The sequence below is a fragment of the Mastomys coucha genome, unplaced genomic scaffold (assembly GCF_008632895.1).
Source record: "Mastomys coucha isolate ucsf_1 unplaced genomic scaffold, UCSF_Mcou_1 pScaffold15, whole genome shotgun sequence".
NCBI lineage: Eukaryota > Metazoa > Chordata > Mammalia > Rodentia > Muridae > Mastomys > Mastomys coucha.
In genome coordinates, this window is record NW_022196897.1 from 40,452,628 (window position 1) to 40,468,625 (window position 15,998).

At 42.7% G+C, this 15,998-nt stretch overlaps 1 protein-coding gene across 5 annotated transcripts in view; it reads left to right on the forward strand.

The window, feature by feature from the left end:
- Fmnl2 (formin like 2) overlaps positions 1-15,998 on the forward strand; it is a 278,405-nt gene that overhangs the window by 246,214 nt on the left and 16,193 nt on the right. For all 5 annotated transcript variants that reach the window (XM_031370266.1, XM_031370269.1, XM_031370265.1 and 2 more), the window contains exons 11-18: positions 256-366; positions 2,457-2,606; positions 4,310-4,411; positions 6,173-6,485; positions 7,271-7,477; positions 13,090-13,214; positions 13,834-14,036; positions 15,469-15,703. In XM_031370266.1, coding sequence (XP_031226126.1) covers positions 256-366; positions 2,457-2,606; positions 4,310-4,411; positions 6,173-6,485; positions 7,271-7,477; positions 13,090-13,214; positions 13,834-14,036; positions 15,469-15,703 — 1,446 coding nt within the window. The remainder of the gene's footprint in view (positions 1-255; positions 367-2,456; positions 2,607-4,309; positions 4,412-6,172; positions 6,486-7,270; positions 7,478-13,089; positions 13,215-13,833; positions 14,037-15,468; positions 15,704-15,998) is intronic.

Sequence of the window (15,998 nt, forward strand, 5' to 3'; positions counted from 1 at the left end):
GATTAAAGGCGTGTGCCACCACCGCCTGGCACATTATTATAGCCATTCTTAGTGACTGTGAAGTGGTGCCTAATTGTGGTGCCTACTTGCTTTCTTAATTAAAATTATAAGATTCTTTTTGTCTTAAGATTTAGTGACATTAAGGAAAAGGGAATTGGTGTGAACTAAGACTTGTGAAATGAAGGGCCTATTCTGGATATGCTATTGAGAGAAAGCACTTGGAGCCAATTTAACCCCTTGGAAATTTCATTTCAGGTGGCCTCTATGCAGTTTATTAATATTGTAGTCCATTCGGTAGAAGACATGAACTTCAGAGTTCATCTCCAGTATGAATTTACCAAATTAGGCCTGGATGAATACTTGGATGTAAGTACAGCTATCTTTTTTGGTGTCATTTTAAGAATGGATTTACTGCCTGTTCTCAGAGGTTTGTTTCCTTAGTAACTAGAGGATGCCTAAAGCATTATGTGGTCTAGCAATTGCCAGGGTAGTTACAGGGAGCCAATCTGAGTGATGGAGTTTGCCAGCAGAGCTGGACTATTTACAGAATTCCTGGGACATCTGTGGGTCTACTGGAGTCAGACGTTTCTCGGGGCATCATTGAGCCCTCATCAGCACTGGAGAACAGTCTTTATTTTGGGCACTCTTAGGACCCCATCTGAGCAGGCAACATCCAGCTAAGACTGTTGGCGAATGAATTAACATCTAGAGCATGAAGAAGCAATGAGGAAAGGACACTAGAGACCGCCTCCTGAAGCTGTTGATTCCGCTTACTGTGCTTGTTGCTGTTGACCACATGTTTTCACTTCTTAGGTGAAAGAAGTGTAGTTTCTTTTTCTCTCTGCCACACAGACATACCCAGCCAGTTCCCTAAGGTCTCCAATAAAGAAACAGAAAGTATATGTGGTACTCATAAAAGCTTGTGTTTTCCCTTTCCTATGTGAATGGTGCAGTTGAATTTAGAAGAGTCCTGGTGGTAGGCCATGGATTCAGGGCCTAGATTTCAGGGCTTTCTAGATATGGAAATGATAGAAGGCCTTCCCTGGGCTGTGTCAGAGTTCAGCTGCCCATGTTTGCTAGGAAACAGCACACCTTGCACCCACCTCATTGGAGGGCAGACTATATTGCTGTACTGACCCCTTCCTACCCACCCACCCCTAGCCCCCAGCATGCTCTGGGACTGGGGTTTGTCTCCTTTCTTCCTGAGCTTTACAATTCCACGATTTGAATGAAGATCCAGAGTGTGAGACTTCATTCCTGGTTTAGTTCAGTTTTCTGAGGCTTTGCTTTGGGTTCTAGGTTGTCACAGCAGCTAGTGACACTGGTGCACCTCCGATAGTCACTGCCAACCTTGGGGAAGTCCCGTATCACTGCTTCTCCGTTGCCCGCTCTTTTTCAGCTCTAGATTCATATTTCTTTGTTTCGTTTTTTTACTTTTAAATTGAGATGGAATATATTCAGTTTAAAATAATTTAAACTGTTAAATTAAACCTAAGAGAAAAAGTGTTTTTCCTAAGAAATCTTGTAAAATGAAATTTCTCTTAAAAATACTGTACCCTCTTGGTAAAAAAAAGCCCTGTACTTGGTCAACTATGGTACATTGGCTCTGGACTCTAATGGACAGAGGAGGTCATTAGAATATATTATATTAGAACAATATTATATGCATCTGATATATAAGTTTTCTATTTGTTTACAAAGACAGTCTTCTTTGTAAGTGATCATTGATTCACTTATTGGCATCATACATATGCTAGATATTATTCTGGCTTCAGAGTCCTCAGAGAAAGCCATAATGTGTGGCTCTCATGGGAAAGAGTCACTGATTTCTTGTCCTCTGGTGTCACCAGAGAAACAGCTTCCTGAGTCACTTTGGTATCCTTGGCCTGGGTTATAGTGAACTGGAGGACACTTGCTGATTCTGGATTTGGAGAGCTTTGAGTTATACATTCAAGGCGCAGTCTTAGGAAGGGAATTGTACAGGAAGAGTTCTGTCAATGTGCTAAAGCTAAGTGCTAAAGCTAAGCTAAGTCGATGGCTCTTAGCCACCATCACCTCTTCCTAGACACCCCTTAGATTTCACAGGGCTTGAAGTTATTCCATTTCAAACCCTCCTTTAATGTCTCTGTGGTTTTGATTTTACTTACATAAAAAATGTTTTAACTTAGAGTAGCAAGTGTTTGAGGGCAGTCTCTCTCTCTCTCTCTCTCTCTCTCTCTCTCTCTCTCTCTCTCTCTCTCTCTCTCTCTTTCTATCTCTCTCTTTGTGTGTGTATCTAGGAAATAGTATGGTCATACCTTCTTCATAGGAATATGCCACAATCCTCTTCGGGAAGATGTGTTAAACTCTTGTGGAGAAAGGTCGGCTACTTGTAGCAGATTGTATAGAGGGTTGGGAAATTGTGTTCTGTGTCCACAGATAATTAATCCTCTCTTCTTTGCAATCTTTGTTTTTAGAAGCTGAAACACACAGAGAGTGACAAACTGCAAGTGCAGATTCAGGCTTACCTGGACAATGTGTTTGACGTGGGAGCTCTGTTGGAAGATGCAGAAACCAAGAATGCTGCCTTGGAGCGGGTGGAGGAACTGGAAGAAAACATCTCTCATGTAACTGCATCTCAGAGATGGAAATGCACTGGGGGCCAGAATGGGTTAATGCTAGCTTTTGTGGTAGGAATTGAAAGGATTTGGAGTGGAGGAATGAGCAGAATTCAAAAACCACCTATGTTCTTTAGAGAAGGGACAAGGCCCTTGCTTTGTCTCCACTTACCTTCCTGTTCCATGTCTCCCAAGTCACACACTGGCAACCCTTATTGCCAACACAGAATAGGAGGGTGAACAGTGTAAGGGTTAGAGGGAAATGGAGAGAGGGACTCTGGCCTCGTGAAGGAGTCTCTGAAGATGACCCACCTTCTCAAAGTGCCCTCAGAGCCTGTGGGATAGGACTGTCTCCAGTCTCTGATACAAATCTCCTATCTAAGCCATGCCTCAGATTCTGCTCAGGTTCATTACAACTATAGACATTTTGCAGGAAACCATTGAGCTTTGTCAACTGTGGTCTTCTTTGAAGAATTAAATCCTCTCAGTGCCTTGATCTTCTTTAAGGGAATTTGTTAACCACAAAGAAGTTAATATTAACCTAGAGGCTTTGAGATGTTAACATATTTCATGTTGAGGAATAAATGGAGAGCAATATTTTTCAAAAACCCATGCATCGTGAGGGTTAAGTTCTTTTTACTGTTGCCCAATAGTGAACCTTGGGCCTCATATAGTGAGGGAAGTACCATACCACTGAGCTCTTGAAAACAACATTTTTACATGACTTGACTAGAACTTTTCTTTATTGTGAAGTGAATTGTCTCTATTTGTCAGAATATTATTTCTCTCTCTGTAGATTGGTTTTGTTTTCTGCCATACTTTATTTTAGAGTATTGCATATGTTTATTTTACCCCTTACCATCACTGTGAAAATGGGGCCCCCCCGTGGCTTATAGTTAAAACAAGTTTGTATGCCTAAAATCGCCCCTTTGAGAAGCTCTGCATTGACTTGGTTGGCATCTACTCAGTAAGAGAGTTTACAGGTTCAAGTGTTTCCTTTAAAAGATTTGTTTTCTTTCTTTTTCTTTTTTCTTCTCTCTCTCTTTGAAATTGCACTCTTAACCTGTAAATCTCTATCTAAGCTTCTGTCTTGCTTCAGTGGATGCCTTTGCCTATTATTATGTCCAATGGGGAGTCAGACATTTCTTGATTTTAGAACTTTATATGAAAACTAACTACTTAGCACATGGCTCCTTCCTCCCTTCCTCTCTCCTAACCAGCATTGTGTAGCCTTTCTCTATTGATATTTTTAAAAATAGCTTCCTTTATTGGATGGGTTGGGCTGAGGACAGCCATAGCACTTTGTTTAGCCGACTCAAGTGATTCAGCCCTGTTTTTCCAGATCAAAAATCTCCAGACGCTTTTGCCTGATGTTCCTTTCTTGGGCACGGGGAGGTGGGCTTCCACTCTTCCTTCACCTTAGTTTTCCCTATTCTTAGCTCCAGGACATGGAGAGAGATATGGCTATGTATGTCCACTGAATGGCTGCTGTATGGGTTTTATAGAGGCCACCTATACATTATTGATTCCTGATAGAAACAGATATGTCTTCAGAACCATAGTATAAAAATAAATGTTTCCAGAAAATAATTTCTGGAGTATATGCAAGACTCTGGTGGCTCCCTGGTTGACTGGGATATATGATTCTGAGGACAAGGACCTGATCAGAGTGATCTGCGTTGTGACTCTGTTTCCTCCTCACAATTTTACAGTTGTCTGAAAAGCTGCAGGACACGGAGAATGAAGCCATGTCCAAGATAGTGGAACTGGAAAAGCAACTCATGCAGAGGAATAAGGAACTGGATGTTGTCCGGGTAAGTGTGCTGGGAGCATCCATCCAGATGGGCGTGGCAGGGCATTCAGTGCACTCTAGTGGTCCAATGCAGAGCATGTTCATTTCAGAGGAATGCATTGATGTTGTGTATTTATTGCAACCATTTCAGAGGTGATCCTCAAAAGTACTAATACTATATCTGTACAAATGTGTGCATAATCATAAATACCAGCTTCCATATTCCCTTATCACAGATTTTGGAAGCAACAATGGTTTCCTATCTAGGGGAGGCTGAGTTGATTCTGTGGATTCTCCATGTGGTTGTAAACAAAAACAAAGCATGAATTTAATTCTTGACACTTGTTCATTTTTATTAGGACTTGGGCCTCATTGGATGTATTGACTTTGCTTTTACTCAACACCACATTTGGTGGTTGCTATGGAAATAGTTCACCACACAGACTAGACCTAAAGATATTCACCAAAGTCTAATGCATTTTATTATCATATAATCCTAGCCATTTTGCCTCATGTCGGGCAATTATGGAGGTCTGAACCATCCGTGTACTTGGAACTGTTTAGAATATAAAGCCAATATGCCTGGAGGGCATTCAGGCACATGGCTTGCCTTCACACCAACAGTTGACGTGATGGTACACTTTTTGTGATGGTTATCATGGCCGTGTGTGCTGTTTGATATTCTGACACATCCTAAGTTAGCTCTATGATACATATTTCCTGGCACACCATCAAGACAAAGTTGTAGCATATGGACTCTATTAAAGTCCAGACACTCAGGTTACAAATGATAGAAAGGTATAAGAAAGAATGTTTCCTGCCTGTTGGAGGTCTGAGGTGGGAGATAACTCGTACAGGTCCTGGACCGTGAGTTCAGTTCCACATAGTCATTCATACCAGAATATCCATGGAGCACCCAGGACAGACTTTGAACTGACTTTTAACTTTGTTTTATACTATAAACTTTGAGAAAGATAAGTAACTAGTAGTGGGAAGCTTTGGGTTTTTTTTTGTTGTTGTTGTTAAATGCATCGCCAAAAGGGAAATGTTCCTGCCATGGCTATTTTGAGCTCCCATCAAGGAACTTTCCAGAAAGACAGAGAAATCAGCCATGCTGCCAGCTGCTGGTCATGTGTGAGTAGGTCACTCCTGCCTTTGCAGAGTTTGCTTGCTTGCTTACTTATTATATATCTTCTGGTGACAGGGTCTCAGTATGTGGCCCTGGCTGGCCTGAAAATCACTGCACAGACCAACTAGGCCTCACACTCACAGAGATTACCTGCCTCTGCCTCCACAGTCCTAGGATTAAAGGTGTGCCTTACCACACCCAGCCTTTGCAGAGTAGTCTGATTTCTATCAAAGTCTGATTTAGGGGCTTTTTGTCTCCTGTTAGTCAGCATGTATCTAGGAGTTACAGATGCATTTTATTTTATAATTAGTAAAAGAAAGCATGCTGAACCACCAGGATACCCATGGGATGTTTCAAATTCAGTTTGTGGATAAAGTCATTTTTGTTCTGTTCTCTTTCGCCTCCGGGGAAAGTGGCGTTAACTCCACTAATTAAATGGAAAGGACTTCATTAACAGTAGCCAACTCTAGAATACATTGCATGCATTGTTAGCTCAATTGATAATTACTGGGACTCCTTATGTTCTGCCTGAACAGCACAGTTTCCAGAATGCCTGAGTGTATGTTCTCTCTCCACCTGTTCTCCTCGGCTTACCCAGGTTCATGTGGCAATGTTCTGTGAACCCAGTATCCTGAACATGACATCTCTTTGCAGGAAATCTACAAAGATGCAAATACCCAAGTTCACACGTTAAGAAAAATGGTCAAAGAAAAGGAAGAAGCCATTCAAAGACAGTCTACCCTGGAAAAAAAGATTCACGAACTGGAGAAACAAGGGACTATTAAAATTCAGAAGAAGGGGGATGGGGACATTGCCATACTGCCAGTCATGGCCTCTGGCACGTTGTCCACGGGATCAGAACTAGCAGTAGGAAACTATGTGGGACCAGTTCCAGGGGCCACCACCTCAGGACCCTCAGTCCCTCCTCCCCCACCACTACCTCCGTCATCAGACACACCTGAAGCAGGTAAGATGCCAGAGACCACAGAGATTTCCTTTTTTAAGCACTTTCCCTTATTTTAAGAAAGATTCCATTTTGAGGAGGTGGAGAAAGGTTTTTTGTTTTGTTTTGTTTTTTGTTTGTTTGTTTGTTTGTTTTTTCAAGACAGGGTTTCTCTGTGTTATCCTGGCTGTCCTGGAACTCACTCTGTAGACCAGGCTGGCCTCGAACTCAGAAATCCACCAGCCTCTGCCTCCCAAGCCCTGGGATTAAAGGCGTGTGCTATCACCACCCGGCTGGAGAAAGGCTTAGTAGTTAAGAGCATGTACTGTTCTCCCAGATACCCATGTTTGTCTCCCAGCAACCAGAGAGTGTGGCTCACAACGACCTATAATGCCAACTCCAGAGGATCTGGCCTCGCCTCTGGCATCTGCAGGAACCCTACTTATGTGCACATCCTCGCACACATGAGATGCAGTAGATTACAACAAAAGTTAATCTTCATGTCACTTATGTTATAATATTTTCTGGTTTCTCAATAAGGAAATGCTACCATTGTGTTTTGTTTTCTCATGCTCTTTTAAATTTCATTTAAAAATTGTTTTTGCTTGTTATTGTTCTGAGTGATGCATGTGTGTGAGTGTATACCACAGTATGCATGTAGAGATCGGAGGCCACCTTTGTAGAGTCAGTTCTGGTTCTACTTTCATGTGGGTCCCCAGGATCTAACTAGCATTGCCTGATGAGCCATCTTGGCCAGCTCAAATTTTCTCATCCTTTATGTGCACATGACATTTTGTTCTTTTCTCCAGCACAAAATGGACCGGCATCACCACCTATGTCCCCACCCCCTCCCCCACCCCCTCCCCCCCCTCCCCCACCCCCTCCACCCCCTCCACTCCCAGGTCCTGCAGCAGAGACTGTGCCAGCTCCTCCTCTGCCACCGCCCCCACCTCCCTCTGCACCCCCGCTGCCTGGGACTTCTTCACCTACAGTAGTTTTCAACTCAGGATTAGCAGGTGAGAACACGGGATGGAAATGGAGGTACTTTTGTGCGAAGCCCTGATTTCTCTCTCTCTGTCTAGAGAGCTAAAGCTGCTCTTTCAGCAATTAGAACTTTCTCATCTGTACACGTCCCTTAGAAGGACATTCCTGCTAATGTAGCCAGTGAAGGGGAAATTGTCATACACCAGAGGCACTGTCTTCGAGTAGCATTTGTCACATTCTTCCTAGCAGTTCTGTCCTTGTCATTTCTACTGTCTTTACCTACAGTGGCCAAAGCTCTGAACTAGGTGCTAGTATTGAGAGTTATTCTTTTTTAAGGTGTTGGGAGTATCATGTGTGGAGAGCTGGCCGTTGAGTAATTGCTTGATGCGGGGTAGCTGGCTTCTGAGCATTTGTAGGTGTCAGGGTTTGCCAGAGTAGTTTTAGGCTTCTAGGGAAACAACAATAATTTTTTTATGATTTGAAAAGCTTCCAAATAATTTGTGTCCTCCTGCTCATCAGGAGGTAAGAGTATGCCTTACCTTGATGGAAATAAAAGGGAGGTAGGGGAGGGAGAGGAAGGGAACTGTTCCAAAGCTTTGAAATAAGTTATTAGTTTTGAGTCTTGCAAATGAAATTTTACTGTTTACTACTGAGCCATTTCAGAGTGTTGCTGAGAGTCTGGAGTTGTTCTGAGGGCCTGTCCCTGTGACAGTGGGTAGCACTGTGCTGAATTTACCACTTGTACTCTAGGGATCTCTGGGCTGGAGCTGGCTGTCCTATGATATTGAGTAACTGCTTTGAGGTTGGAATCCTTTGATACTGGGTAGCTTTCTCTGTCATAATGGGTAACCCTGCTTGGAGGTAGCAATCCCTGCGATACTAAGTAATTCCCCTCTGAGGTGGCTGTTACATTGAGTTCCTGCTCGGAGACTGCCACCATGTGACACCAGGCAGCTCTGCCATTGAGAGGCTTTCGTAGTGATACTGTATGACAGTCTTAGTTTGCTTTGGTTGTTGCTGTCATAAACACCATAAGCAAGGCAACTTGGGAAACCCCTTACAGTTTATCATGGAGAGAACTTAGGTAGGATCTCAAGGCAGGAAGCTGGAGGTAGGAACTGATGCAGAGGCCATGGAGAAGTGCTGCTTAGTGGCTTGCTCCCCATCGTTTGCCCAGCCTGCTTTCTTATACAGGGACCTAGGGGTGGCAAAGCTCAGAATGAGCTGGAACCTCTTACATCAATCAGTAATGAGTAAATTGCCTCACATCTTGCTTACAGGTCAATCTAATGGAGGCATTGTCTCAATTGATGCTTCTTCCACCAAGATGACTCTTAACCTGTGCCTAGTTGACAATAACAAATTAACTAAAAAAGGAACCAATTCACTAGTACTGCTATGAAGTTGCCACTCTGGACTACTGGGTAGCTCTGCTCTGAGGTGGCTGGCTGTCCCTGTGTTGCTGGTCAGCTTTGCTCTGAGGTGACTGTCTGTCCCTATGATGCTGGGTAGCTCTGTTCTGAGGTGGCTCTCTGTCCCTGTGATGCTGGGTAGCTCTGTTCTGAGGTGGCTGTCTGTCCCTGTAGGGAGCACTAGGGAGAACTGTTCTCGAACTCTCCCAGTGACTGGGAGTGGTTGCCCTGCTGCCCTCTAGTTGAGTGGGCCTCACCTTGTGGGTCACAACCTCTTTGGAGGTCAAACAGCCCTTCCACAGGGGACACATATCAGATACCCTGCATATTAGATATTTACATTATTATTCATAACTAGAAAAGTGATAGTTATGAAGTAGCAATGAACTAATTTTATGGCTGGGGGTCACCACAATGTGAGATGTGGTATTAAAGGGTCACAGCATTAGGAAGGTTGAGAGCCCCTGCTCTACTTCCAAGGCTGTGGTGGTCTCTGTAGTATCCAAGCCTAAAGGATAGTCTTTAAAGATTTCTTCTTCTCGCTTTAGGGGTTTCCTCCAGGGGTTTCCTCAGCAGCTTTATCTGCTCCCCCAATCCTCCTCAGGGATAATTTCTCCAAGTGACTACAACCCCTTCAGGCATCCAAAAGTTTCTTAATGCAGGTTTGCCCACCTCAGATTCTACTGTAGCAGCAACATCTGTAAAGTTATCAAGGATACAAAAATGCCTTTCAATTTCTTGGTAAATTTGTGGCTTATTTTTACCCTTCAAGATCTTCCATGTTTACCACTTTCTTCTAGAACTTTTATTGCTTCCGAAGAGGAAAGGTGGAGGAGAGTCACCATGGAGCTATTGGATTCTGAATGTAAATAACAAGCATCATACGGTCTCTGGGCATCTGCTTTGTCACCAGGCTGTTCCTGGTGACTGAATGTGGATGCCACCATTGTCTTGCGCACCTAGGTCACTGATTAAGTTTTCCTTGTAGCTCTGGATGAGCATTCTCTGTGAGATATGTCTACCATGCCTCACCTGGAGCCGCTTCTTTCTCCATTGCAAAAGCTAACCTGTGGTTCAGCATCCGCTTGCATTCACATGAGCTAAAGCAGAACTAAGACATTGACAGGGAAATGGGCTGTGGGCCGAGGCTGCAAGTCCGAAGTGTCTTTCTTCTGGATGGTCATGCACCTTTTTGTTTTGGTTTGCATTAAGCCTTTGCAGCTACTTCATTTTTAACTTTGTTAACTCTAGGGTGTTTTAAATTGATGGTGCAAAGTTCTGTGCTCAGCTGATCACTGCTGTGCTCAGGAGCCTCATAGGTAAATGTCTGCATTGTTATTCTGCACAGTAGAGTACCATAGGTGGGTTTGAAGAAGTCTTCGTTATCTCATTGACTGTCTGCCAATAGTCACAAGATATAGCTTGTTGTACAAGATTACAAAGTCCTAAGTGTTTCATAATTTGGGATTAGGCATTTTCTGAAAGGCCTCTAATCTCCCTATTACTCGTCCTTAATTTGGCTTCCAGGTCAGAGTAACTGAAGCTGATTTTGTAAAATATTCTCCCTGAATGTTCAATGGAATCCAGAGGCCTGAGAGAATCAGGATATCTCAGTAGAAGTAGGAGACAGAACTGAGCTGATATGCCCGTTACTTCTGGAAAATCTTAGCCTGTAGGCCCACAGTGACAGGATATCTATCCATCTGTACAGTGGGCAAGAGTGGACACAGCAGGGAGTCAGGAGGAAGGCTCATAGTGTATCTCTAGTTGAAAAAACCTAGAAAATGTTGCTAGGGCACTGTCATATCCACCATATCCACTAGAAAAAATCTAAAGAAAATGTGCTAATGTGATATAGTCACTCACATCTCCAAGTCAAATGGGACAATCAGATTCCTTTCCTGAGGTAGGTCACGATTAAGGCATTTTCTACTTCATTTTTAAAGTTTGTTGCCTCCGGGGTGCTTTAAATGTGTGGTGCAGAGTTCTGTGATCAGCTGATCACTGCTGCCCTCAGGATCCACCCAGGTAGATGCCTGTGCAGCTGGTGGCCTTTGCTTTGAGAAGTCACACGTGAATCTTCTCAGTGTCTGACTCTGGCTGATTCTGTGTTACTAAGAACTTGTGTACAGGCTATGGAAGACCTAGTCCAGTTCACTATGGCTGCTTGGGACCATTACAATAAAATGTTTTGTTTTGTTTTGTTTTCTCGTTCTCCCAGAGAGAAGGGGGAAATACAGAAACATAAACAAAACAACAAAGTGAGTCTTCAAAGGCAGGAGAATGGATTTTTGGCTTTGTGCTGCTGAATTGTGTCCACGAAGCATGAAACTCTTATGCTAAGAGTGTTGTGAACTGCTGGGCCACTTGACTCTAACTGTATCTAATATATATCTATATATTTTGTATTTTCTGTTCTTTCTGCTTCCACAAAAGATGGGCCAATCAAGCTTTTCTGTAGGTTGCTCCTCACCAAGCGTGTTGAGTATTTCCTGTGTGTTCTGTTGGTCACCCTGTGCCTTCACATCTCTCCATTCCATCTTACTTTGAGCCATTGTATTTGACATTGTGTCTCCAGCTAGTCTTGGTGTTGGCTGACTGTGACTCCAGGTTTGCCCATGTGCACATCTCCTGCAGGTATGGCCTAAATTCACAGGCCATCTTCCAGTCCTTCCCTTTGATAGAGGAGTGTCTCTTTCTTAGCATTTAGTTTTCATAGTCAGTTCTAATCTTTCCACTCTGACTGTATTCTAAGGAAATAAGGAGAATAAGGGAAAACAGTTGGCTTACCAGGACCCTCCTACTGCCTGTGGCTCTGTTGTGTGGAGCAACCACCCACTTCAAGCTACTTTCTTTAGCTTGAGTCCTGGGGTCACAGTATATGTCCTCAACACCTATAAGCCCTGCTGTCTGCTATACTTTATGCCTAGCTGAAGTCAGGAAAATTTTCCTTAGTTGAGTTAAAAACATACTTTCCCCTACCCTTACTGTACCCCCACCCCACCCCCGCCAACCATTTGGATGAAGAGTCAATTAGAGAAAGCCTTTGCCTGTCGAGGTCATTGGTTCTCCTGGTAGTGTGGACAGAACGTTAAGTGTGACCAGGAGTGTAACACTGTTGATAATGGGGATGAGGGTGCCACGTTTGGTGATAGAAAAGCCTGTTTTGGCAAAAGCTGTGTCTCTGTGTTGCTGCATGCTTCTGTGTGGATTTGTCTGATGACATTCCTTCTCTTTCTATGGCCTTTGTAACTCTGGAGGAATGAGAGGCATTTGCAGTAACCATCCATGGAGGCAGGGAGCTTGCCAGTAAGAGCTCTGCTGCTGGTTATCTTTGTTGTGTTCTATCCCAAAGCATTAACCTTCTCTCCCCTTACCTGCAATAATGGTGAATAGTGAAGCTCACAGTAGGCAGGTGGGGGCCCTGGACAGGTTTATATAGAGGCGTATAAAGCTAAGTGGTTTTGGAAAGCCTTGTATAATAATATATAGAATGGTAAACGGTTGTCTTTTAGGTTTGTTTTCTCAAAATGAGAGGTGGTAATTCCCTTTAGTCCATAAATATTAGATGGAAACCTCTCTATTCCAGTACATTTCATAAGTTCACTGATGATGTCCATTGATTCCTGAGGAGCACTATGATTTCGGCATAGCTCTCTGTTGTCTTCAGTGTTCTCTGATATAGGCCACTGATGCTCCTTGTCTATTTGAAATTACTCAGCAGCCAGTGTAGTCTCTTTATCACAGTCACCCACAGGAATGCATATTCCTGGCTGAAAAGCATCATTCTTGATGTGATATTCCTGGTGGATTAGGCAGTGCTTCCTCCATACAGCCTCAGACCATCCTTTAAAGCTTATTTATAAATATATACCCTAGGAACAAGAGTGGAATACATCAGAATCCAGGGCAGTTTTTCCTCTCTGCAATTTAGTCTCATTGTCTCATACTGTAACTTAGAAAGCAATAGTCTAATGGCCTTAGTAAAAGCAAATACACTCAATCCCCAACCCCTAGACAGCTCTTATAATACTCTAGTGTCAGGCACCCAAATGGGGACCTTGAGTGGCTCTGGCCAAGTCCAGGTGCTCTCTATGTTTAGCACCTCCTGGGTGCCTCTTGCCATCTTCCTCCAGCGTTAAAGTGTCATCCGCAAGGACTGTTGTCTTAATGTTCCCAAAGGTTACGAGGTTTTAGACAGGAGTTAATTTCCTTATCTCTGACACCTTCAGCTGTGAAAATTAAGAAGCCAATCAAGACGAAGTTCCGAATGCCAGTGTTTAACTGGGTTGCCCTGAAGCCCAATCAAATCAACGGCACAGTCTTCAATGAAATCGATGATGAGCGGATCCTAGAGGTACCGGTCTCCTTGCTTATAGGCTGGAAGTGCATGCTCTGCTGCAGAGCAAAGGACGCTGTCCTGCTTGCTGGCAAGCATCAGTGACAAATCTAATGTTTCTGTACTCCGGTGTGAAGAACTAGACTTGCACTATCATAACATTAAATTGGACATGATTTTTATAAGAGGGTTCTAAAACTATGTCTAATACATGAAGATAATAATTTTGAGTATCTTTAGTGTTTGCCACCAAATGCATGTTTCACGCAACTATGTCCTTTAATTTATAAGAATATAGACAGATGTTTTGAACTTACTGGTTAGGAATTGGTAACCATATTGACTATCTGGTTTCATAGATTTAGCCTGCAGTAGATGTCTGTGTAAATCAATTATTAAAAGCAATTGAATTGAATTGTTAGAATCGGTAGTTCTCTGGACATTCACTTCTGACTAGGAGATAGAACTCTAATAAAAACAGGAAAAGTGCAGCGTGCCATGCGGGGATAAGCACTCAGCATTATGGAAGACGTTTGTTTAAGAGAATGCCTGAATGGTGAGGCTTTTGCCAACAGACAATGACTTAATTTTAATGTATGATCCAATTTGACACTGCCATCCTTCTTCTCCACCCTAGGATTTAAATGTGGATGAATTTGAAGAAATATTCAAAACAAAAGCCCAAGGTCCTGCCATTGATCTTTCTTCAAGCAAGCAGAAAATAACACAGAAGGGATCAAGTAAAGTGACATTACTAGAAGCAAATCGAGCCAAAAACCTTGCCATAACTTTAAGGAAAGCCGGAAAGTCTGCCGATGAGATATGTAAAGCTATCCATGTGTAAGTTTCCAGTGTCCTGGGAAAGTCAATCGGAGCAAGCACAGCTTAAGGAAGAAAATAGGTTACAAATCAGCAGAGATCAGAAGTAGTGGGGTAAAATCTAAGCATAAATATGGGGGAACTCTTGGTAGCCCCACTTTAGAGTTTTCCTTGTTCCTCCTGTGGAACTAAGATGTGAACACCAAAGCACTGCACCAGAAGGTACCCAGGGCACTATCATATCCACCTGTCATTTGTCAGCTCAGAACAAGGTCTGGATTGGGATTGCGTTACTGTCTCGTTCTGGTCATATTTAGAGACCTTCAACAGGGCCCACATGGAAGATCTGAGTGGGGCAGATCGTGAGGAAAGGGAAAGATGGCAGCCTTCTCTGGAGGATCTGGAGCGTATCTTGCTGAGTCCACATTTAATGCCACCTGTGGAATGGTAGAGTTAAATGCAAACTGCAAATATGATACAGATGCAGCTCTTAGTCCATGACAACAGGCATGTGGATTCTTTGATCTTAGTACTTTCTGGTCATTTTAAACAAGGCTTTTTTTTTTTTTTTTTATTAAATTTATTTATAAATTGTACAGATAATGGCTTTGTTTATCTGTTAGAAAAATCTTACCAATATTCTTGTAGCCAAAGTGGTGGTGGTGATGTTTTTGGAAATAATTTTTCGTTATTTGATATTTTATAGTTTTTGACTGATGATCCTACCTCACTCTAAGAAGTTATTTGCTCTGATTTTCTGTCTTTAGCCAAAGACATAATCTAATACAGTCTTCTGCAATCTTTTCTGACTTTCAGTATTGAAACGTGCTATGCAGTTTTGTTTATAATCTCATATACCTGTTTGCCATACTAATGAATGGGTGATTTCTGTTTGTTTGTTTGTTTGTTTGTTTGTTTTTCTGGTGGAAAGATTGTCTGGAGAATAGAATAGGAGTTAAGCAAGTACTTGTTTCAAATTGAGCAAACATCTATCTAGACCTGATGTTCCTTCACGGAATGTATGTACCTACATCAAAATTATCCATATAGAACAGGAATTTGACTGAGTTTGTCTCTAGAGAAAGTAAAATAGCGACAGAAACATTTTATAAAATTCACCAGATGTTCTGTAACTGTGTGGTAGTGATCTCTTTGAATTATTTCACAACCCCTTGGACATGCAGACAAGCCTGTGTTCCAGCATTCAAATTCTGTCTGCTATTCTCTCTACTCTTGATTTCTAAAGGCCTTAGCACCTGGGAGCCCTCAGATAACTGCACCAAAAACTTGAGCATGGTCTAGGGTATTAACTAGGGTAACTGTGCTCAGCTGGGACCAGCACCATGGTGGGGCTTCCATATGACAGCTGTCAGAGTCCAAGGCCTGTTGACTTAGTGGAAGATGAGCTGGGTTGGATGGGGGTAGATCACTGACATGGCTGCACTGGTTTCAGGTTTGACTTGAAGACGCTACCAGTTGACTTCGTTGAATGTTTGATGAGGTTCTTGCCAACTGAGAATGAGGTCAAAGTGCTTCGGCTCTATGAGCGAGAGAGGAAGCCCTTGGAGAACTTGTCAGATGAGGACCGCTTCATGATGCAGTTCAGTAAGATAGAGCGGCTCATGCAGAAGATGACCATCATGGCCTTCATTGGGAACTTCACAGAGAGCATTCAGATGCTGACTCCTGTGAGTTGACCAGCTCTGACAGGGGAGGGTTACCAAAAGATACAGCTGTTTATTCTTAAACATCTCTGTGAATGATACTCAATGCAATATGGGTTCTGAAGAGTCTCTCCAGAACTTTCTAGATTACATTTGGAATAAGCTCCAGTTTTTACATTGTGAGTCCAAATCTAGGAATATAACTATTCTCCCAAAAGAATATTGTTTTCTGTGTTATAAGTATCCTCTGTGTTTCAGATAGCAAGAGTACAGAGGACACTAAAGGCCAGTTCTCATTGGCAAGACTAGAACTGCATCT